This window comes from Myotis lucifugus, unplaced genomic scaffold, assembly GCF_000147115.1.
Source record: "Myotis lucifugus unplaced genomic scaffold, Myoluc2.0 scaffold_44, whole genome shotgun sequence".
Taxonomy (NCBI): domain Eukaryota; kingdom Metazoa; phylum Chordata; class Mammalia; order Chiroptera; family Vespertilionidae; genus Myotis; species Myotis lucifugus.
The window spans coordinates 3,107,701-3,133,162 of record NW_005871092.1 but is presented as its reverse complement, the minus strand read 5'-3'; the positions used below and the strand labels follow the sequence as shown (position 1 = coordinate 3,133,162).

The window sequence follows — 25,462 nt, the reverse complement described above, 5'->3', positions numbered from 1 at the left end:
CCACAGCTATGGCTCTTGGAGGACAGACACAGATGTCTTTATTGACACTTTCAAATATTTTATAAAGCATATTAGCTTTGACTTAGAGTAAATCTACTTTTATTTGTGCCAGACTAGCCTACGGGTCTCTGGGTGGTGTAACATGTAATCCTTAGAGTCTCGGAATCTTAATCTGGGAGGTTATCTGGTCCACACCCATCACTGCGTATGTAGACACAGATGCCTGGGAGAACTTAAGGAACTTAATTTGTGGGGAATGGAATAGTGCTAGGTTTGTGATTACAACTCAGGCTTCACTGAAAAATCAATCAAGCATGGACTTGATAAACTATGGTAAATGCATACAATAGACAATGTTATATATATGATAGTGTTTTGTGTTCAGATGCAAGAAGATGGCTAGAAATCAATTAAAATATGTATTGTGAGCTCATGTTACGTGAAATAAACCATCCTGCACAACAGATTATATGGTGTTATCTGATTTGTGCAAAAATATATACTCTTGGTAATTGCGCCAGCAGATGTACACTAGCCAGAAACCCATAATTAGAGTAAAAGACATCTACCTTCAGTTTTCTCAGCAGGGTTAGATTTTCTATTGTTTACATGTCTGTGACTGAATTTTTTAGACTGTGTTTGTACTACTTTTGCAACAAGAAAACATAATTAAGATCTGTACAAAGTAAAGGAAAAAGAGAACAAAACCCACCCAGGTCTGTTTCCTGGCTCTTTGTTCTCTTTGAAAATGCACAAGGTGGCCCCCACGGAGGGGACAGGAGCAGTGACAGAACTGGACTGGTGGGAGAGGGGTGGGCATCATGTGTCGCATGAATTTGCTCCTCCTCATGCTCTGGAAGCCAGGGGACCACAGCGCTCCGAACCATGGGCCCGGGAAGCCAGATGTTCCAGGAAACAGCCTGCCACCTGAGGGGCAACCTCTGGCCTTCCACAAACACGTATGCTTCCCCGTGCCTCGGTTTCCTTATTTCCACAAGTTTCCTGGTGTGCGGCGGCCCGGTGAGAAAGAAACCATAAAAACGATTTGTATCCTCGCAGGCCGGGGAGGCCCATCTGTGGTGCTGGCACTAAATAGTCCCCAAGGTGGCTGTGAAAACTTCCCTGCGGTTTTATGGGGACAGCCAGCAGGCCAAGTCCATCTTGGGCAGGTGCAAGGAAACTATTTACGGCCCCGAGAAGGCCCTGAAGGCCCGCTCAGGAAACCTGATGACTCTATTTATGGCGACTCTGTCAGCCAAAGACAAAGTGCCTCCACTCAGTCAATGGCAGAGCTTCCAGCGAAAGTGAACACCTTCCCCCGGGGACCCTGGGATGGGCGAGGAGGGGCTGGGGCACACACAAGTCACCCCCTCCCCATCTCCGTCAACAAGAGACATGGAAAGGGAGGCTGGTGCTCCCACAGAGGCGAGACAAGTATCCATTTCGCAGCCAGGCCTGGGCTGGTGGAGGCAGTAGACGGGATCTGTGATCGTTTTACCCCATGTGACCCTTCGGAGACCGTCTGAGGGCTCACGCCCAGAGTCCCGGTCACTGTGTTCTGCTTAAGAACAGGGAGCTTTAGAAGCAGGGACCGCTCTTTGCTGCACAAGCAATAGTGATGCGCGGAAAATCTGCAGCAAAACGTGCTTCTGGAAAGATGTGCGGAAGTGGAATGAGACGGAAAAAGACCTGGCCCTGGCCCGGGAAATGCTTCTGCAGAAAGCCCAGCAGAGATTTCATGGGTTCTCATGGGGGCCGTAGGGGGATCCGGGAGGAATTTCCATCGCTCATTTAATTCGTCTTTTCCGTTTCGATTTTCACAAAAAGCATACATTTTGTAAGCAGAAAAGACCATGGAAATGAATACGCACAAGGAGCTCACTGGGCAAAGTGTCCTTTGCCCCTGATGTAGCTGCTTATCTTCGGAGGTCAGTATTTGTAAGCAGGAAAAAAAAATCAACAATTTCCGGGAGGGATGCCCCTGCTCTAAAGGAGCCTTGTAAATTATCTTTCAGGAGCGAATTCGTCCGCCCTTCATTTCTCAGCCTGTCTTCAAATGTCAATATTTTTGTTCTTCAGGTTTGCCTAAAGGGAGGCGCACCTCAATCAGTTCCATTTGCCAGAAATGGCAAACAAGAGGGCCGGAGGCCTACAGGAGGATGTGGCCATCAGGCCACTGATGACACATGGCTGGGCAGGCTTTGTCCTTGGCTCCCAGTTATCCTAGGCAAGGCTCATGTGACCAACAAGACCTCACAGAATGTATAATGATAACAACAGTCAAATAATGCCTCTCTCCCTCCACTGGATCTGCAGAAAATGCCTTCAAATGTCTGAGTTCCCCTGGGAGACACTGTCCTGGTGGCAAAGCATTTGGGCGCTGGGTTCAACTGGTCTCTATACCTTGCTCCATGGCTGATGGCTGGTGAAGGCCCAGGAAGGACTGGCATCCCTAAGGTAGCCTCAGATCCTACTAAGCAGCTTGTGAGGTGGGTGGGGGGGAGCGGAGGGAGCTTACTAAAGAGACAATCACAGCAAGGAAGAGAACACAGAAACCCTTGGGGTGGGGAGGGGGGGGCCTGAGTGGTGAGGTCTCTAGAGCCAGGCCGCCTGTGCTCAAGTCCCCACGCCTCCATTTACCAGCTACGTGACCTGAGCAAGGTACTTAGTGGCCCTCCACCTCGGTTTCCCCACCTCACATGGCTGTCTGGAGGATGAAATGAGCTAATACACACAAAAATGCTAAGAATGCATTAAGCACTGTTCGAATGTCCGCTACTGTTATCATCACCGCCCTACACTGTCCGGGGCTCTCCGTGTCCTTCCTGCGGCCTCCGGTGCAGAAAGCAAAATGTTTCTTGTGCGTTGCTTCTCCTTGGGCTCAAGCCAGATGGCCTCCCTGTCTCTCGGCATCTGGAGGAAACTGTACTCACGAATGATCCCGGTCAGCAGACGGCTCGTGCCTGCCCTGCACGTAAGGAAAGGCAGCCTCCCAACATCTCTCGGGGGAGCAGCTATGGCTACAGAGATCACTGGACAGATTGGAGCACGAGGAACCCTGAGACTTGCCCAAACTCACGGCTAGCGCACAGAGCCAGCCCTGGACAGCACAGGTTTCCCAGGGCAGGTTAAAAGGGCTCGTTACTCAATAGCCAGTTACTTATGCGCTGCATGGTTTACAAATCATTGTCACACACATGCTCCCATTGGATCCCACAATGGCAGGACAACTCGGGTCTACCCCAGCTTCGCTCCCACCTTCCAGCTCCGACCACTGCATCAGGAGATTGTGCCTAGACAGCCACGGACGATGTTCTAAGATTTGACACATCATCAAAATAATCAATTACACAAGCCGGGTGAACACCTAGCCTTTACTTTACCTTTGAAAGTCATTAGTAGAGGAGTATTGTCCCTGTTTAAGGAAATGGAGCCTCGGGGAAGTGATTGCCTGAGGCCACACAGCTGGTGGGCTCCAGACCTGGAACGTGAACTTGGCCTCCTGGCTCCACATCCATAGGAGAAGCCTCTGGTTCGCTGGTCAGTCCCGGAGAATGGGGCTGAGGCACAGGACACAGGAAGAGTAGTCCTGTCCTTGCCTCTCCTCAGCCCCTCCCCTTTGTAAGGAGCTCTTGGCCACCAGCTTCCTTTACTGTGCCCAGAGCCCTGGCCCACCTGCCTCCGATCCGCCCCCGCCCCCTGCCCCATCTGGGTCACAGTCCCCTCCCCTCAGAGCCGGGTCTCCGGGCGGGTTGTGGGCACAGAGATGCCTCCATGGTCTACAGGATAGAGAAACAGCCCTGGGGAAGGTTCTGAAGCTGCCAGCACCCCCACTGGGACACAAGGTCATGTAATCAAAGACAAATGACAGGGCTCCTTGAACCCAGCCATTCTGTCCTCCTGGGACTGACCCTAAGTTGCCACTGACCAGGTGGGCCCTGAGCATGGAGGTGCAGAGAGGGAAACCACAAAATTCTCTTTCTCCGAAACCTGGGCTTACAGCCAGGGGCTCCCTCGTGAAGCACTTCTATTAAACATCGCAAACAAACAGACGAATAGAAATCTCAGCCCATGAGGGCCTCACTTCCTCTCATGAACCTCCTCACTCCCCCCTCACTCATCCCCCGGCCTCACACCTACACGGCTCAGCTTGCCCTTTGAAAGTCTGCACACATGCCCGGCACGGCACGTGGAGGAGAAGACACATGGAGGGGACAGCACGTGGAGCCTGCTGCTGTGAGCTTGTGTCGCTCATTGCAGGAGACGAGAGAAAGAGGCTGCAGCTGCTCATGTCGAGAATTCAAAAAATACAGGCAAAACACACAGACACACGCCCTCTAGCAAATGCATTTTGTTTTACAGGCAGTTCTGCGTCTCCCAGCCCCTTCCACGTGTTCCCAGAGAACGGAAAGGCAGACTGCTCATGGGGACAAGGCTACACCCAGTGGGAAAACAAAGAGAGAAAAAGTGTCGTCATAACTGTTGGAAAAGTAGGGCCGAGCTTTAGAGCGTTGAGGGACTAAAGAGCATGTTGCAGAGAGAGAAGACTGCACACAAACACAACTAAAAACACAGTATTATACAGAAGCAGCCATTTCCCCAGGGGCCAACATAGCAGGAGTGCAAGGTCATTACTTTCAGACACATTACTGCTTCACGTTTCAGAATACATTACTGCTTCACGTTTCAGAATTACCCACTCCCAGGAAACGGTCCACTTCAATAAAATACCAACGTCTTAAAAACACACACACACACAAACACAAACTTAACCTTTTTAAACCAGTGCTGAATGCTAGAGAGTCTGTGAGTGCCTTCGATTTTAAAAAGGTCTATCAGCATTTTTATCTGTGTGTTTCGATACTCGCTGGACTGAATTACACAAGTCTTGACCTCTGTCCAGGGACATGTTTTCCTGCACTGAGCAAAGCCACGGCCACACCAGCTCCTTCCCAGGTCCCTCTGCACCTGACACCCAGCCACAGCAGGGGATGCAAACGCCCTAGTGATGACAATGACATGGAGAAAATGTTCTGTACTCACATTTGTCCCCGGGGAGGTCGAAGGGAAGGCGGGATTTGACTGAGCAAATGACCTTGCTGGAATGGCTGCATATGATGATCCAAGATTTGAGGCATAATCTAAATGACAAATTACACAAACAGGGTGAAAACCCAGTTCTTTACCTTCAAAAGTCACTGTTAGGACATACATGGGGAGGGAAAAATGGAAATTCCCTCTTCACATAGTGATTAATGATTGTCATGATTATACCTCTGGGCATGTTGATAACCAGCAAAGCTTTATGTCTAAACTAGGTCAGAAAGCCCGGATAGTGTGGCCCAGTGGTTGAGTGTCGACCTATGAACCAAGAGGTCACGGTTCGATTCCCAGTCAGGGCACATGCTCAGGTTGTGGGCTCCATCCCCAGTAGGGGGTGTGCAGGAGGCAGCCTATCAATATTTCTCTCTCATCCATGTTTCTATCTTTCTATCCCTCTCCCTTCCTCTCTCTCAAAAATCAATAAAACATATTTTTTCAAAAATAAATAAAATAAAATAGGCCAGAAAATGTCCAAGAGCCCAGACAGCAGGCCCCATGCACTTCAGGGCCCTGGGTTCTGCCTTATAGATGCATAAGGACACGGAAGGGAAGTCTGGTTATCGCAGATATGATGTGTTAAGCCTTTGGGAAGCTGATCCGTGGCTCCAGCTGCCGACCTGTAGCCCTCGCTCACCTTCGTTCCCAGCAGGGTTATAAACGGCCGTGCTGTTGGGAGAGGCACACAGAGTTCCCTCTGCCGAACCGAGAACACACCGGACAGCAGCGCTGGAGAGGGGTGAAAAGGGGAACCAGTTACTCAAGAAGTTAAATAAAGAACTACCATATGACCCAGAAATTCCACTCCTAGGAATAGACTCAAAATAGTTTAAAATCAATGTTCAAACAAAAACGCACACATGAATGCTCATAGCAGCACTATTCACAGGAGCCAGAGGGTAGAAGAAACGCTCTGAATATAGATCAAAAGATTGATTTATAGATACAGAAAAGGTGATAATACACACACACACACACACACACACACACACACAGATATGAATACTATTCATCCATAAAAAGGTGGTATATGTTGTGATGTGGATGAAGCTGAAAATACTGTGCTAAGTGAAAAAAGCCAGTAACAACAGGCTACGTAGGATATGATTCCATTTATATGAAATGTTCAGAAAAGCAAATCTACAGAGATAGAGAGCAGATTGGGGGTTGTAAGGGGTTGGGAGGAAGGGAGTGAGGAGTGGCTGCCTAATGGGTTTGGGGGCAACTGGGTGTGGGAGCGATGAACATATTCTGGAACTAGACAGTCGTAATATTTGCACAGCCTTGTGAATGTGTACATACCACTGCATTTTACATTTTACATCAGTTTTACCACAGTAAAAAAAAAATGGGGAGCCAGAGAAAACCTTTCTGAAATCATTGTATTAAAATGTACACAACACAAAATGTACCTGCTTCACCATGTGTAAGCGTACAAGTCAGTGGCGTTAACCACATTCACATTGCTTTGCAACCATCACCACCAACCATCTCCAGAACTCTTTTCATCTTGCAAAACTGAAACTCTCAACCCATTAAACAAGAGCTCTCCATTTCCCCGGCCCCGGGCCCTGGCAACCACCACTCTGCTTTCTGTCTCTATGAGTCTGACGACTCTCAGTACCTCCTATAAGTGGAATCAGACAGCTTTTGTCCTTAGGTGTCTGGCTTCTTTCACTGAGCGTAATGTCCTCAAGGTTCACCCATGTTGTAGCATGAAATTCTTTCCTTTTAAAGCCGAATAATATCCCACTGTAAGTGTGTACCACACTGTGTTTGCCTGTTCATGTGGTGGGGACCTTTGGGTTGCTTCCACCTTTGCGGCTATCGTGAATAAGAAAGGGAGGCCTTCTGAATGCGCTCATTTCGAAACACTGAACCCCACCCTCGGTCCTGCGTCCCTGGGCCGGCATCCTCTTCTCTGTGGAAAGCTGTAGCCCCTCCTCACTGGTCTCTGGGCACCTGCCTTTGCTCTCCACTATCTATTCTCAGCACAGCAGCCAGGGGCCTGGTCAGTAGAGCCAGAGCACACCCCTCTTTCGCTCAGCCCACCAACGCTCCAGTCACACTCAAAGCCAAAGTGAAAGTTCTTACGACAAGCCCAAGGGCTCAGGATCTGGGCTCTGGCATTTTCCTGGCTCCTCACCGGGCACTCTGCGCTGGTCACACCGATGCTGCCCGAGCATCCCAGGGCCCCGCCAGGGCCTTGGAACTTGCATTCTCCATGGCCAGGAGTGCATGTCCCCAAGTAGTCATGAGCTCCTGCCATCCTCTCCTGAGATGTCTATGCAAGGATCACACACACACACACACACACACACACACACCCCTGCCCCTGTCCTGATGTTTTCTGCTTAGCATCTACCCCCATGGACGCCATGTGATTCACTATTCATTTTGTTTATCATCTGAGCCCTCCCCCACTTAAGTGTTAGCTCCCTGAGACAGGGACTTCGCTGTGCTGTTCTCACGGCATGCAGCAGGTGTTCTGTGAGGATTTCTTGGACGCGTGCATGAACCTGTTCTCCTGGACAGCACTTACTTTTCAGAGAAGACCAGGCATTTCTGAGCATGGAGTTTTCCTTTCACATGCAGCTCCCAGTCCTAGGCCAGAAGGAAAGAAAAATGACGGAAGCAGAACTGAGTCCACGGGAAGGCAGGGTAAGTGCAGGCTTCTCAGGCCAGGCAGGATCTCAGCGCACCGGGAGGCTGGACCAACTCTGCCGATGCTTCTCTTCCCCACCTCCTCTCCCTCCCAGACTCCTGACCAGTTCCTGCTCTCCATCCTACCTGCAAAGCCCATGCCCATCCTCTACAAAAGCCCAGATTCAAAAACCTGTGTCCTTCTCCCCCACTCAGTGGACCCTCAGTCCCACCGTACCTCCAGCCCATGTCCACATCCAGTTGGGAGAATCGAGCAGGTGCAATCACAGTGAGTTGCAAAGCCTTAGGAAAGGCTTAGGAGGGACAAAGCTCTCCATCACCTCTCATGTCAGCCAGCCCCCTCCAGGGACTAGAGGTGAGAGGCTGTGTCCCACCTGAGAGACAAGATGCACCCAAGCAGAGGGGAATGACAGCAGTGTGACTCCCACTAAGGAAGGATCATTGTGAAATGCAGACGGGAGGAGAGACAGAAGGCAGCGGAGCTTAAGAGGCACACGGTCTGGGAGGGCCAGACCCATATTCAAATCTCCACTCTGCTGCTTTCTAGCTACAGGGTCCCAGGGCCCCAGACAAGTCATTTCATCTCTCTGGGCCTCAGTTTTCACTTCTGTAAAGTGAGAATAGCAACAGTATCAACTTTGGAGAGTTACTGCTGACACACGGGGAAGGTTTAATATATGTTAGCTGTTATTGCTTTGAAATATTTCGCTGCATCATCAATACGTTTTGGGGAGAAATGACACTCTAATGGAACTTTGCTGCAGCCGAAGCATGTTACAACCACTGGGCAGTGTCAGGAGGCTCCATCTCCATTTCGCAGATGGGGACGCTGAGGCCTTCTTGATCATTTATCTAGGTCCCACCTGAGAATTTCTCTTGCCCCTGATCCAAAATTCTGCTCACTTTCCCCCCCTTTCAAACTCAGTACAATATATTGTCTGCAGGATAATATATGTAACTTCTACATGTACCACAGAGGAAAAGCCTTCTTCAAGGAGGCGGGAGGGTCTAGTCCCCAAGTCCCTTCTCTGTAACCCAGGCAGGGTCACTTGATTCCCTCCCCACCCCCACTCAGACGCAGCTTCTCAGCTATAGACACGGGTTAAGAATTTCTAACTTGCCTTAAAGCAAGGGACTGGCCCTCGTACATTTCTGGAATTCCTTTTGGTTCTAATACCTGTGGTTGTCATCAAGGGGATAGATGGCAACATTTTGTTCCCCAGTCCCCAAAGGTACCAGTTTCTCGCCCATAAACAGTGAGAGTTGGGTGGTGGTGGTGAGCCCGCCCAGGTTCCATCGGTGGCTCCTACGTGGTCTGAGATGACTCACCTTTAAATCAAATACCTTCTTGTCGCAGATGCTGCAGACGTGTGGCAGGTGGAGGGGGGCCACCCCATGAAAGTCATTCAGCTCGTGAGCCTGCAGGGGCCGCACGGACAGCACCGCCGGTTCCTCCTTGGCCCGCCGCCGTGCACCGCTGAAACCCTGCTTGCTGTTGTTCAGCCGACCCCCGTAGGAAGGAGGGGTCCTGTCTGGGGTGGGCTCCTCGGGGTCATACAGCTCGTAGGACTGGCTCGGGGGTGGAGGCCACAGGCTGGCGCCTGCTGCGAGGTCAGGCTTGCTCTGGCCAGAGAATCCGTGGGGGCTCTCCCACTGGCTGTTTGGACCCGGCAGCAGCGGACCTACCTCCCCTTTCAGGCCCCCCGTGGGCTCAGCCCCAAACCCGCCTGCCACGTGTGACCCTTGGGAGTTGGCTCCGTAGAAGTCTTTGGGAAAGGCAGCCTGGCCATCTTGGCCCGACTGGCTGTACTGTCCTTCATAGGTCGCGCCGCCCGAGGTAGAGGCCGAGGCCGGCAGGAAGATGGGCTGACCATCCGTTTCGGAGCCGTAGGCCTGGCCGGAGGTGGCTTTGCCATACTCGTAGAATCCTGCCGTGGCGGGACCTGCCCCAGTCTTGCCAATGCCCAAGAGGACCGCCGGCTGGGCAGGGGTCTGAGGCATGACACCAGTGAAGGGGATGCATCACCATGGCGTTGGGGGGCTGGCTGGGAAGGCTCACAGAGGGTCCCGGGCCTCGTGTCTGGCCCGGGGGGTGAGAAGGCGATTGTGTTAGAGGGAAACCGGGCGCTGGGCACGCTCGCAGCATGTGGGGGCACCCCGGTGTGGCCGTGGGGGGCGCTGATCACGGACGGATGCCTCAGCTGGTTGAAGAGCGGCTGGGACATGGCCACTTTGGAGAGGACTTGGTTCAGGACGGTGGCGGCCGCAGTGTTGTTGGTGACAGCTGTCTGTGCCAACTTCAGCCGGTGGAGGGTGAGCTGGGCTTGCAATTGAGCCAGTTGGAGACTGGCAGGCGAAGGAAGCAGGGGGGTCGGGTTACTGACCGAGAACGGGTTCTTGTCCAGGAGCTTGGCGGCACTGCAGGAAGACAGGGGTCGAGAGGTACAGCTGCTTTCCCCGAGGAGGCCAGGGGGCTCTCAGTGGGTAGCTGTGGTCCCCCCACCCATGGGAGCAAGACCCTCCCACAGGGCCCCACACAGAAGGGAGTCTGCAAAAACCTGTGCTCACACATACACCTCCATTAAAAGTAAAGCTCCAACAGAAAAGTTATATGAGAGAAGGTTCCATCTCGCTGGTAATCAAAGAGATATATTAGCAACAAATATTTGCCTAGCAAAGTGGCACATTTCAAAAAAAACACACACAATAGCCTTCAGTGCTGGTGTGAGATAAAGTGGAATGGACACGTGTCAACGACTGTCTTAAAGTCACACAACTCTGCTGAAAGGTAGCCACGTCATATGTACTCCTGAGAGCCACATGCTTTAACCCAATAATTCAATGCTATGTATCTATCCGAAGAAAGCGAGCGAAAATTCAGACAAAACTTGACGCCCAAAGATGTTTAGTAGTACTTCATTATTTAAGTGTCCACAGTTGAAAATTACAAATAATCCGATAACAGGGAGGGGAGTTTTAAACTGAGTAAATTGTGATATTAGCTACAGAATGAAATTTTAAGTAGACATTTACTACTGGTGTTTAAGTTTCTGCTTCACTATGTAATATTTAAGACAAGACATTAAAAAAGTGTACTTGGCACCAAGCTTAAGACAGAAAACATTCCAACACACAAAATGTTCCTTAGGTATCCCCTCTCCCCATCCACCCTGACCCCCACCATTGCCAATAGTAGACACTATCTTGAATTTGGGATGGTCATTATTTACGCGCCCCCCCCCCCCAAAAAAAAAATTAGCAACCTGAGAAAATCCATGTACTCTAATGTTAACTGAAAAAAACAGGCTTCAAAATCACAGACAGAATGAGAGGTGTGTACTTGCGCCAAATACATTTTCATCCTTGTCCTTATTTCACATCCAAATGCAGCAAGAATCATGCTCCCTTCAGCCCACGCTCAAGCCCAACCAGCACAAAGAATAACCAAACATTTACAAGAGAAGAATCTGAAGTTGAGGTTGTAGGCAGTGGTGGGCTCGCACAAACTCTTACTACAGGACTATTCTGTCAGAACCTGTGCCTTCCATGTTACCTTTGCTGTGGTTATGGTGAGTTCTGGACCAAAAACCAGGATGCATAAGGGGACAGCCTTTCCCAGAAAGTCTGGGATATCTGGTTACCACAGTCAGGGCTCTTTTGTGAGACCATATTTCTTGTGTCTTAAACACCCCCCCCTTTTTTTATTGATTTCAGAGAGAGAAGGGAGAGGGAGAGAGAAACACTGATAAAAGAAAGACATTGATCAGCCACCTCCTGCATGCCCGATCAACCTGGGCATGTGCCCTGACCCGGATTCAAACCAGCAACCTTTTGGTACATGGGACAAAGCTCAACCAACTGAGTCACACCGGCCAGGGCTAAACACCTCTTTTGGGGAGTGGGTGTAATAGGGAAATATGTTTGGGGTGTTGATGAACTGGAATTCCCAGGACATTTGAAAGGGAAGAATGGGACTGTGCATTTGAAGCTGGGATTAACATGGACAACCCAAGCTGTATATTCAGCATGCTTATATAAATAAGTGTGGCGTAGAAGCTACAAAGCTGCAACACTTCAGACAAGGTTTCCACTGTCACACGTTCTGTACAGTAAAAGTCTAACCACAATGAAGCAAAGGAGAGAAGCTGGGGGTGGGCATGGTTCAGGAATAAAGGGGAGACATGGAAAGTGTGTGGCATGTTACATCATCTCTCCCATTTTGGAGACACTTGGAAGAAAGCAAGCTTCTGCTTGGGTTGGTCTAAGAAAATGGTGAGGGGTGTGTGTGTGTGTGTGTGTGTGTGTGTGTGTGTGTAGGTCATGGGAAGAAGGTAAGCAGGAGAGAGTCTCACGTTGATCACAATGCTTCTGTGGGACCAGTGCTTAGCGAGGCTGCGTTATCTCATTTGAGGTGTCTCAATTATGCAGGGAAAGAACCTAATGCTCAGAGAGATTAGGTGGCCTTACTTGCAAGGACTCACAGTGAGTGAATACAGATGTGGGATTCCACCGCCAGCCAGGCTTTGAAAAGAAGAACAAGGGCGGCGGTTAGGCGTGCAGCCTCTCAGCCCTCTGAGTGTCTCATGGGCTGCCTCGCTGTTTTGTTTGAAGTGAGTTCTCAGAAGACCAGGCACACCGTGTCCAAATGCATGTAAAAAACACATGTCGGAGCCAGATAAAAATGACCCTGAGTTACTGTTTCCCATCCTGTGAGAAATCAAGTCATTAAAGAGATCCCACCTTCACCCAGCCAGCAGCCCTGCTGTGCTCCAAGGACAGAAGAGCTGGCTGCATTTTAGGGTTTTGGAAGGCTGGGGGTTCCAGGTGAAAGGTGGTCACAGACCTTTGCTCCTCTTAGGGGTGCTGGCTGCAGCAGAGCCTTGGCAGCCCCAGGGGGGCCCAGGCACAGATCATGGTGGAGATGGGGAGGCGAGAATAGGAAAGGAAGAGGAGGATGGTCAAGAGTCTGATGATAGATTTCTGCGGGTGCAGTACTAAGTGGCTGAGCTTTAGAAAAGCAATTAAGCTTAACGCAAAACCCTGCCCACAGGGAGCCAGCCCTTCCTACCAGGTTTGTCCTCAAAGCAGCCTGTCCTTGCTAACGAGGCGATAATGAGGTGCCAACTTGGTTTACATGACCAGAGTAAGAAGAGGTTGGTTTTGTTTTTCCAGGAGAAGTCAGCTGTATTTTCTAAAACTGCGTCCTGGGCTGGAGGGAGCTCTGGCTGGAGAGTCCCCTTCACCCCTAAGAGGACGCGTGGGGAATTGCTGCCTTTCTAACCAGGAAAGCCAGCCTCCTGGGTGTCATAGGTCAGCCAGGGAAGCAGGTGCGGCTCTGCGTACAGCCCAGGTTGCAGAAGGTCACCCATTCAGATCCAACATGAATAAGATCATTTTCTTCTCAACTCCTGCTTTGCCTAGCAAATTCTTACTGTCCCCAACTTTACTCAACCTTGAGTAGAAGTGATTTCACATAAGTCACCAGAGCTAGATACCTCTTTTGAACCAAGGACCCTAAGAGAAAGAGGAAGACCAATCATCCTATCTTTTAAAAGTCCTAAAATTCTGGGGCTCCTAGCAATCATATTTTTGACCAAAAAATTGGGGCATCTGATCTGACACCCTCGGGGCTAAAAGTGATGTCACCTTCCTGTTTCCCCACTCCCTTGCTCTGATGTCACTTAGCACATCCTGCCTTGTGTTCAAAATAACTGCTTATGTGCCTTTCTGCTTCCACTAGACCTAAGCTCTGTGGGGGAAAGGAGCATGTCAGGGAGACTGTGGATTTCCCCGGCACGCTGCCTTGCACTTGGTGGACACTCAGCAACAGCCGTGAACAGAATGGAGAAGGAAGATAATGGACATGGAGCATCAGAACCTGGTGACTGTAAGAAGACGTGGACACCTCCTTTAAGAGCATACATTTCGCCCTAGCAGGTTTGGCTAAGTGGATAAAGCATCAGCCTGTGGGCTGAGGGGTCCAGGGTTCAATTCCGGTCAGGGGCACATGCCAGGGTTGCGGGCTTGATCCCCAGTGAGTGGTGTACAGAAGGCAGCTAGTCAATGATTCTCTCTCATCATTAATGTTTCCATCTCTCTCTCTCCCTCTCCCTTCCTCTCTGAAATCAATAAAAATATGTTTTAAAAAACAGTAATAATAAATAAATAAAGTGTATCAATTTAGCTTTTTAAAAAAGTGTATATTTTGTGGATAAAGGCCCTCATATAATTCAAAAAGCAGAATCTAAAGATACCCAGAAAGCAAATGGGTTTTGCTGTTGTCTACAGCTTAAACAGATGGGGATGGTCTGCAATTCCCCATTCCAAAGCAGGAGCCCCAATACACTGTTCTCCCTGTCCATGTCTAGGTTTTGTACTGATGGGCAATCCCTGTGGGAGGCTGAATAATGGCCCCCAAAGATATCCACATCCTAATCCCCAGAACCTATGCAATGTCACCTTCCATGGTCGGTGGACTTTGCCAACGTGGTTAAATGAAGGAGCATGAGATGGAGAGACTGTCCTGGTGGGCCCGATGTATTCACAAGAGTCCTTAAAAAACAGCGGCAGGAGGCTCAGAGTCAGGAAGAGATGGTATTAGGATGGAAGCAGAGGTCAGGGAGGAGAGGAGACACCATGCTGGCTTTGACGATGGAGGAAGGGGCCATGAGCCAAGAAAATACAGGAGGCCTTTAGAAACTGAAAAAGGAAACAAATTTCCCCTAGAGCCTCCAGAAGAAATCAACCCTGGTGACACCTTGACTTTGGCTTAGTGAGATGGATTTTGTACTTCTGACCTCCAGAACTGTAAGATGAGAAATTTGTACATTTGTGGTAATATGTTACAGAAGCAAATAGGAAGCTCATGCAATCCATCAAGAAAATTATACATAGAAGAGGCTTCCATTCAGGACACTGGCTGGATCTTGCTGGCATGAACTCATGTTCCCAGCGGTCCTGGACAAGCACAGGTCATCTCACCAGGTGTCTGAAGACCCTCTGGGAACTCAGCCAAGATCCAGAAAAACCCAGAGGTCCCTTCCTTCTCAAAGTCAACTCTCCTACCCAGCCAAGCAATGGAATCCGGGAGAGCTTGGACTCGCAGATCCTTAGGGATGGACTCATCCAGCCCCTTCATGAACAAAGAGAGAAAATGACTTGCTCACAGCTGGGTAGCAGTACAACCTTAATGAGAACTCAGATCATTCAAACCAGCTTTTAGCACCTGACAAAATAGCCTTAACTAAGCCCCAGTACTATCTATTTCATCGCCAACTTATCATTTCCACCCATACGTATCTGTGGCCCTCCCCGCTGTTCAGAGAAGTACCGAGTACCTTCGATATGTAAGGCACTCACTGAGCCCTGGGGAGATGCAAAGATTCAGCCCCTCTGAGCCCCTGTAAGCTCCAGAGGTGACAGTAGGGATGTCCTGTGTCTGGGGAGCCCGGGGGAGACAAAGTTCCATGCACCTGCTCCATCCTGTCTTCTAAACCTGTGCAGTGGCTCAGTTTGCTGTCATAGAGTCAAACCTCGAAGGACAGAGAGCAGCACAGAGAGTTCCTTGTGCGGAGCTGGAAAAGCCACCACGCCTCCACCGGGAGGGCTGGCCCCCATCATAGCACAGCCTCTCTGATTCACTCAGGCCTCCACAGGGCTCACTGCCTCCAGGGCTGACGGTTCCTTTCTGAGCCACTAAGAATTCACAGTGCATAATTACATTGAAAACGTTGGTTGCCTGCTCACTTAGAAAGGTTTTCTTGTTTTGTTTTGAATTAAAAAGCACTTCTCTCCATGGTTTTAAACATAAAATATAACATGAAGGAGAAATTGTTGCCTTTATAATGCGGGGAGATTTAGAACATCCAGATGAAAACTGTTTCTAATGGTTTAATCCCACAGTGCCAAAAGGATGTGCAACATATTGTCTCCACCAGCAGAGCGCAACAGCTGTCCCCGCATGGCAAGGCTCATTATTCATCCCAAAGCTCTTCTACATTTTATTCCGAGTCCCAAGCAGGAGGCAGTGATGGGTGTGTAGGGGGGCACAGGGAGTGAGGCAGTGAGTCGGGGTGCTAGAAATTCAGCCAGCGTTTTGTGATGTGATTCATCCTATTCTGAAAGGAAGGCAGAGCACCCAAGACACAGGCAGGGCCCGGGGCCTCTGCTCTGCACAGACTCCATCGGGCATTCATGAATTGGCCCATACAGCCCACGAGGACTGAGCATCTACAATGTGCCGGGCGAAGTTGCCAAATGGTGGGGACACAGTGATGGAGAAAGAGATACCTTCCCAAGAGGAGACAGACCAACACAGAGAGTGATGGATCGTCCTTCGGAGGTAAGCACAAAACAGCAAGGCCCAGGAGGAAGTGGTGCTAGCCTCAGACTGTTCAGAGAGATGTAACAAACAAAACAAAAGGAACAAAGACTTGCAAATGTCCTGGGCTCAGTAATCCATCTGCAGATGCAAAGATGAACTGGCTGTTAGTGAAAGGCAGCAGGAGGGTGAACTGTGGTCCGAGACCTGGGCTCCCACCTGCCAGTTACTGGTTATGTGATGGGAGAAAGTTGCTTAATTTTCTCATCTGTAAAATGGGAATAGTGATCCCCATCCCATGTGACAGAGCCCCCTGGCCACCGTGACTGGCTCAGCGATGGACACTCCCTGAAATTTTGTTGGTGTTATCAGGAGAGAGACACCCTTCTGTCATGCCTGGGTTGCTATGCTGGTTGAATTTGAGCCACCACGTAAGGAGAGGCTGCTTGAAAGTCAAGCCAACCCAAGACCCCAGCCTGGAGCTGGGCAGGCAGCTCCTGGTGACCTCACAGGGACACCTTGAGCCACTTGCCCTGGACTGCTTGGGCTTTTCTGTACACAAACCAAGGCATTTCCTTTATTTGTTAATAAAAATAATAATGTAAAAAGAAAGCCAACCTACTAGAACCATCTGCATTAAATTCAGATGTTTTCCTCCACGGCTCCATGATGATTCAAGCATAGTCTGTCATCCCCAGGTTCTTCTGCGGAGGGGACCACTGTGAGGACCTAAGGGGTCACTGCAGGGGGAACTGGGGCAATCACTTTGGTCAGTGTCCACTGACCAGAGAGACCTGCTTCCTGGAGGTTGGGGAACAGAATGCTCCTCCATCCTGGGCAGAGTAAGAGCCCCATATGGTGGTTATAAGACCAGGGTATGCATGGGGTGTGGGCTACGCAACAACATTCTTTTTAATCCTTACTCAAGGAGTGAGGATGTTTTTCCCATTTATTGTTTCAGCGAGAGAGAGAAACTTTGATGTGAGAGGGACACCGATTGGTTGTCTCCCACACACGCTCCAACTAGGGGCAGGGATCAAACCTGCAACCCAGGTACGTGCCCTTGACCAGGAATTGAACTTGTGACTCTCCAGTGCACAGGCCAACACTGACCACTTAGCAACATTGGCCAGGGCATATGCAACAACATTTTGCACATTCAGAGATCCAGTCCTGGCCACACAGGTGTTCTTGTGAGCTGGGGACATAACGCCTTTTCCTTCTCAAGGGGGCAATTTCTAATCTACTGAGACACCTTGCAGATGGGGGTGGGGGAGTGGGGATGGAAAGGAGCTCAGGTTTCAGAGTTAGCATCCACTTGGGTGTGAATTCCAGTTCACCACTTGTAAGCTGGGGACTGTGGGCAAATACTTAGCCTCCCTGAGCCTCAGAGTCCTCATTGTTAAAGCCGGGGTGGCTATACCTAAGGTATAGGCTTGTTCCGAGTTAAATGATAGGGTGCACAGAAATTGTTCCACACAGTTCCTAGCACACCGTAAGCATTCACTAAACAAACGTAGCAGCAGCCGCTACTACAACTGTCTTCTCACACTTATCATTACCATCAGCACTACTATCACTACCACCATCATCGGCATCACTGTCATCATCAGAGCAGATGGCGAGTGACAGAGGGAGACGGCAGAAAACACAAGGAGATGTGAATATGGAGAGAAGAGAAGTAAAAAACAAGGATGGACATCTGTTGAGAGAGGAGGGAGCAGGCTGGGGACTGGGACTTGGAGGGAAGAGAGAGTTATGAGTTGCTTGGTAATGGGATACGTAGTCAACAGGAGACTGAAAGGGCTGTGGAATAATGAAGACACAGCCGAAGTTCCATGGTGTGAATGTCCCCTGTGATGGTCAGCCAGCCAGAAGCAAAAGCCAAGAACCGCAGCCCAGCGTGGTTCAAGGTCTGGCTGGGCACAAGATCTTCCAAGATAACCAATCAGGAATTTAAATTCACTTCCAGTTCAACACAGGACCCTGTCCAGGCCAAGCAATGGACATGCCATTTTTATTATGTGTTAGAACATAAAATATAATCCAGGTGAGAGGGCTCAGAACCTGGCCAGAGAGTGTTTTCCAGGTTTGGTCACACCTTCATAACATGGCCAAATCAAATGAAGTGCAATCAGGGTCAAGTCTTTGCTGAGTCCTGCCCTTTCTGTCGCCTCCTGGGAGCTGAACTTCACATCATAAGTTCTCCACTCTATTTAACCCTCTTAGACTCGAGGTCAGGACGCGGTTCGCAGGGAACAGTCCCTAAATGCCAGGGTACTAGAGAACAATGATGATACTACAGTACTATTGGGGCTAAAGTTTAAACTCTAGCTCATTATCACAAATGTGAGATCAAGAAGAGGCCTTAGAGACCATTTAGTTTAACCCACTCCATTTACGGAGCAAAAAAGAGAAGCCCAATGAAGTAGATATAATATGTGAATCAAACCAAGTCACACCTCTAGACAGAGGAGAGGAGGAGGGCCTGGAACCCAACTCTCCTCATTCCTGGGGCTAATGGAGCTACTATGGTGGGCCACCCCCCATCAATGTTCATCAGCAAATTTTCTCCTTTTCGGGGAGCAGAGTGGAATTGCACACTTTCTGGTTAGTGCTGTCTTCTTGGTAACAATAGGGCTATGGATTATCACTAGCTAGGCCCCTGTGACTAATTGAGATTACTGGGTCAGTGCTGGTGTTAGCCCACATTTGGGCTTCAGCTGTGATATTACCATATGATGATTCATATCACCATGACACCTCTTGGAGTGATTCATAACAGCATGGTAATCTCATCACCTCTCTTTTGTTTCATGTCTTTCAGTTGGAGTGTTAATAAGTGTTTTCACCTCATTAGCTCTCTGATCACCCGGACAACCATATAGGTACCTTCGTCAGATACGACCATTTCTAGTTTATATTAAGAAGACAGAGACCAAGAAAGGTCGGATGAACCACCCGAGGGCATCCAGTGAATAAAGGATTTGAACGAGGGTCTTTGACTGTAAGACCAATGTTCTGTCCTCTGTTATGGGTTCATTGAAGGAGCTTCTGAAGCCACATTCCTGGCCCTACTTCCATGGGTGTGATTTGTTTTGTTTTGTTTTGGGTTTGTTCAAAGGTACTAAATTATAAAGCTTTTTCCTTTATTCTGTGTTTTTTTCTCCCAGCTTTTCACAGTGGTTTTAAATTTTTTTTCCAGCTTTATGGAGCTATAATTGACATATAACATCATATACATTTAATGTGTACAACGTAATGATTTGATATATGTGTATATTGTGAAATGATTACCACAATAAGTTTAGTTAACACATCCAGGGCATGATTTTAAATAACACATTTGATATCAAATCACCATTATACTCGGGTGGTCCCTTATACTCTGAACCACTTTCATCAGGCAGAATAAAATTCTCAGAGCCAAGAGACCTATACTCACAAAGGGGCAGCTTGCAGTTTTATAACTGACAAGAGAGGACTTGCCTTCCTGCTGACGATATGAGAAGGGCTCAAAATGTACAAAACAGAATGAATAGCTCAGCTAATGTGGTTCAGTGGTTGAGCTTTGACCTATGAACCAGGAGGTCATGGTTCAATTCCCGGTCAGGGCACATGCCTGAGTTTCGGACTCAATTCCCAGTAGGAGGCGTGTAGGAGGCAAGCAATCAATGATTCTCTCTCATCATTGATGTTTCTCTCTCTCCCTTCCTCTCTGAACTCAATAATAAAGAGAAAAACAGAATGGGCAATGCAGCAAATACAAAGAAAATAATATACATTCTGCTAGTGTCATATAAGAAAGACTTAAAGCAAAGAGAGAATTAATGTCAACTTACCACCAAGAACCATAGATTAGGACTTTTTGTGTCTGTTTTTCTTCTGTACCATTTTTTTCTTTAAAATATCCTGTGTTTTATAAAATGATGGTATTATAAGTAGTAATTGTTTTTAATGCTCATATTTGTTTTGTTTTTCAACTACAAAAATATGAAGAATATAACATATACTTATGAACTCATTACCCATGGTCCCAAATTAACAAATGCTACAGTTAGGGTCATTTTGCCTCAGATTTTTTTTTCTAAAATATATTTTTATTGATTTCAGAGAGGAAGGGAGAAGAAGAGAGAGATAGAAACATCAATGATGAGAGAGAATCACTGATCGGCTGCCTCCTGCACACCCCACACTGGGAATGGAGCCCACAACCTGGGCATATGCCCTGACCGGGAATCAAACCATGACCTCCTGGTTCATAGGTCAATGCTCAACCTATGAACCATGCCAGCTGGGCTGCCTCAGATATTTTTAATAAAAATATATATATAATTATACAAATAAAGTTAAAGTTCCCTTTGGGCCTCTGCCTGGTCCAATTCCACCTCCATCTTCCCAGTGTCATCTGGGTGTGGTGTGTTTGTATATATGTATATACCTGTCTGTCTATTTGTATCTATCTATATACAGAAAAAGTATAAAAATAAGAGACTTTTATACATGCATGTTTCATGAAAGAGCAGGTAGGAATGGTTTCAACAATATTTCTCCTAAAGAAACAAATGCATATTCTAAGTTTCCCTTAACCATTGAATATCGAAGGCAGTGTGACGGAGCAAAAAATTAGTGAGCTAGTTAGAAATCAGGAGACCCAGGCCTGGTCTTACAGCCACTATTCACTCCCTGTGCGACTGCAGGTCAGTCAAACCCCCGCCCCCTTTTTTTTTTTTTGTAAAATGAGAAAGCTGTATATAAAAGGATCGCCAAGATCTGATCCACCTTTGAAGTCTGATGACTCTAAGGTTTAATTTCCTTATCTGTCAAATGGAGATAATAACATCTGCCCCCGAAGTTGTTCTAAACATCTAACATGGCGGGCAGATGCTCTGCAAAGCATGATGATGGTTGATAATGATAATAATTATTATTGAATAATATTGACTAATTATTATTATTAGTCACAAATTAAATTTATTTCAAGCTCCTGGGAATGCTTCTAAAGAAAACATTATTTCACATACTAGTATATGGCTAGGTTCAGATGTATGTGTTGCTGGCCAGCCAGCATGAACTAATTTAACTTTTTCTATCCCTGATCACTTGGGCAGGCCGTTCAGCACAAGGAGAAGCTCTCTTAACTCTATCCATGAAGATTTCGGGGAAGAAATACCAAAAGTGCCCCGTTATGAGACTCTCTCCTCTACAAAGGCATTCCAGAGACAGGCCCAGTCTTTCACAGTAAAAAGCAGCTCGAATCCATTCGGGGCTGGAGTTGGTTTGTCTAACACACCCTTCTTCAGGAAATTCATGTTGGGTAGAATTCCACTGGTTTTATGCAGGCTAAAATCCAGGAAGTTGGTTTGACTTCTAGAGTTAGAAGAGATCTTTCCCTGTCTCAGTCACATAACATATGGTGACCTCGCAACCGACAAACTTTTCTGGGGAACATGGGAGCCTTCTGAGATGGAGAAACAAGCTGTCTGAAATACATATTTTAAAACTGCTGCACAACTTTTTCCAAGAAGCCAAACATTCATGGTTACAGGCCAATACTTCCCCTGTGAAGGGCAGTATATGCAAATATCAACGCCTTTGCACATACAGGTCCTTCTCCAGGACAATCTCCTCCCTTCTCCTCCTCACGCAGGTAACTATCCTTCAACATGTAGTTGGATGTCACCTCTTCCAGGCAGACTTCCCTGGCTCCTACCTCCATCAAGTGTGGGCTGGTGCCCCTTCTATGATCCCCCGTAATGCTCTGCTATGCCATCAGCCTCAATTACATTTTCTTCTAACTCCTACCACCCTCTATCATAGTTGTGTATCCAGTCACTCATCTCACTTCCTCACTGCCCCATCACCATTTTGAAGGCAGGAATTGTATGTCCCGTTTCATGTCACAGTGCCTGGCATATGGTAGGTGTGTAGAACCTATAAGCATTTCTATACATGTACACAACTGATCCATGTGTATGTGTGTGAGACAGTAGTTGTGTATCACATTCTCAATCTGTTTTCTGGAGCAAATGTTCTGTGTGTGCTGCTCAAGGCTTTGAAGATGAAGTTCTGCAGCGAATGTGGATTAGATTCAGTCTTTGAACACTGTTGATATTATGTAAATACCACCAACCACATCAAATATAAAATCCTAAAATATTCAACAAACAGACTTGTTGCCACAGTTCTCCTTTTAACTAAATCTGAAGAAAATGTAATTTCAGTGTGTGATCTGAGGAGATATAAGTGTCTAATCCACACGATTCTGAGATGAAACATATGCTCAAGAATGAATGGTCCCTATGTTCTCTAAACTTTCTTTTTAGTCATTTATAACACTGAGATTTTTCTGTTAAGTGTTATAAAATTCATTTGATTTAAAAGCCAATTTTAAATCAAAAATATAATTTTAGATTAATTTTAAAGAATTAAAATAGCTCGTCTTTTCCTAGAGTTGCCTGACTGTTAACCTGGACATTTTAACCAACATGGTTTAAGCTAAATGGAGTCCATATGAAAGTGAAGAGGCATTGGAGGGTGTGGGGGACCTTGGGGGTTGGGGGAGCCACTGTTTGGGTTGTAAGTAGACCCACTTCTTAAACAGGCTCTACCACCAATACTCTACATCTTATTGTACTCACTTTACCTTGTAGAACTTTAGTTTTCTCATCTGTAAAATGGGAGGGTCAGACGAGACATTTAAGGTTCCTTTATGCCTTATGATTTTAGGATGGTGGGCATTTCCCTAAAGCTGTTATTTATGACTCATGGAAAAGTTAGGGTGATCTGGCCACGGTGCAGAGATGGATTTTACACTGAGCGATCTGAGTTCTAGTCTCTACTACTCCTCTAGTCCTGGGTGACTTAAGAGATAAGTAGCCCTAACCGGTTTGGCTCAATGGATAAAGCGTTGGCCTGCGGACTGAAGGGTCCCAAGTTCGATTCTGGTCAAGGGCATGTACCTTGGTTGCGGGCACATCCCCAGTGGGGAGTGTGCAGGAGGCAACCTGTCGATGTTTCTCTCTCATTGATGTTTCTAACTCTCTATCCCTCTCCCTTCCTCTCTGTAGAAAATCAATAAAATATATTTTTAAAAAAAGAGAGAGAGAGAGATAGGCACTTAACCTCCAGTTAGCAGACCTGTCTGTAAAATGACAAGTTGCTACCAGAGCAGTGATTTTTAAACTTTGGTGGGCATCCAGAGAGCATCTTAAAACACAGATGCTGGGCTCACCCCCCGCTTCTTTCTCAGGAGGTCTGGGTTGAGGCCTCAGAATTTGCATTTCTAACATGTCCAGGTGATACTGACGCTGCCCTTTGAGAACCACTGAACCTACGTTCCAACTTTAAGAATCTATGGTGAGTTATAAGAAATTTATTAACTATTATATATTTAATGAGCCACCTCTGCCTTGAATGAGCCAGCCAGCATGAACTAATTTAATTTCTTCTATCCCTGATCACGTGAGCAGGCCATTCAGCACAAAGATAAGCTCTCTTAACCCTATCCATGAAGATTTAGGGAAAGAAATAGCCGAAGTGCCTCATTAGGTATGTTTCTTTAGGCACCAAAAAACAAGAAGGGGATATCTTTTCCATGGGGGTTTTAAACACTGCAAAAATAACTTCAGGGGGTACACATGATCATGCTTATACCTACCTTTCTTTAAAAAAGACTCAATCGCTACCTTGGCTGGGTAGCTCAGTTGGTTAGAATATTGTCCCAGTATGCCAAGGTGCCAGGTTCGATCCCCAGTCAGGGCGCATACCAGAATTGACCAATGAATGCATAAATAAGTGGAACAACAAATTGATGTCTCTCTCAAATCAACAAATAAAAATTTTTTTAAAAAAGACTCAATTGCCATGTTCAACATTTGGCCTCCTGTGATCAAAAACACTTAAGTTCACAAAACCTCAGATAACTTAGTTAATTGATCCGCTCAGCATCATGTTATCAGGTTTGCTGAGCGGGAAAAAAGCATAACTCCATTCACACTGCGTTCACTAACACAGAGAACAGAAGTGTCAGATTCCAGAATGCCCAAAATTCTTCAGTCGAGCGACATCATGATTATGAAAAAAATCTAAATTCGCCATAGACTAAAACATCTGTAAATAAAATCATCTCTATCATTAGATTACAAACTTGATGGCCCTGCAATTACTTGGGGTGTTTTTAAAAAAAAACGGATGCTTGGGCCACATCTCCAGAGATTCTAATTCACCTCGGGCACTGGGATTTTTAATACTAGCTCTCCAGGATTATTGTAAAGTTTAGTCTGAGACTCACCAATCTATAAAGGAATAAAATCAATCTGTTTTTTCATTACTTTAAACCCCACAAGGCGTTTCTGTCATTACTAACGGCATGGCCATTTGTCTTAAATTATAGTGAAGAATAAACACTGACGTTTTCACTCGCCCACAACGGGTCACAGACACAGTGGACAATCAACTATTTCTAAGCGATGTTGACGCATCATCCGCACAATTCAATACATACTTTTCGTGGCAAGACTTCTCCCCGAGTGTGCAGTTTCTACCACAGAGAGCCAGGTGAGGTTTGCTCAGGCGTGACTCTCGTACCTTCTAAATTAGAAGCACCGTGAAGACATCACCCACATCCTAAAAACCTTTGAAATTCCCGAGTGGCTTCCTGGCTCAGTGCCAGGCAGATCAGAAGCACTGAACAAATACTTGTTTGACTCCCTTGAATTTATGACTGTCTCCAAGCACACAGAAGGCAGACCTCAGCAGAACATGCTAAGTGTCTCACTGTGAAATACGAGGTATGCACGCCTCTGTGTTTGTGCTGCAGATGGGCACTGTTTACTTCTTGTAAGTTCCTTAGAGTACACGAGAACCTTGAGGTTGGGATTTTATAAACAGACCATGAAACTATTTATTTGAGAAAGCTTCCATTTCCCCCAAAGTGGATGGAAGTTTCTGGTGCCTAAGAAGACATACCTTTCTGATGACAGCCAACAAAACACAGGTGCCACCTGAGGCAGAGAACATTCCATGCGGGTTACTTCTGGCTCCTGCCTCGATTTTACAAAGCCATGGCGTGGCCGTAGGAAAGTTACTGCAGGGAGGAGAGAACCGGCAAAGCAGCAACGGCCAGAGGGGCCGGCCCCGAGGTCACATCTGCATGTGCCATTCTAGATATTTCTGTCAGATCCACCATAAACTCAACTGTGGTTCAGATCCAAGCAGGCTGGGGCAAGAAAGAAGGGTTCAAGCTGACTTTTCACTCAAACCTGCTCTCGGGTACTTTTCTCGGCTTCCCCATCCATTGCTAATTAGGGGCGGCCCAGGCCTGACATGTCCACAGGGCTCTGTGGGGAAATTGATTATTATATTACTCTGAAAAAT

At 47.4% G+C, this 25,462-nt stretch overlaps 1 protein-coding gene across 1 annotated transcript in view; it reads right to left on the bottom strand.

Annotated features, from left to right (window-relative positions):
* RBM20 (RNA binding motif protein 20) overlaps positions 1–25,462 on the bottom strand; it is a 177,798-nt gene that overhangs the window by 42,698 nt on the left and 109,638 nt on the right. The window contains 6 exon segments of the mRNA XM_023753341.1: positions 5,044–5,141; positions 5,738–5,829; positions 7,643–7,704; positions 9,094–9,780; positions 9,782–9,856; positions 9,858–10,182. Of these exon segments, the coding sequence (XP_023609109.1) occupies positions 5,044–5,141; positions 5,738–5,829; positions 7,643–7,704; positions 9,094–9,780; positions 9,782–9,856; positions 9,858–10,182 (1,339 nt within the window).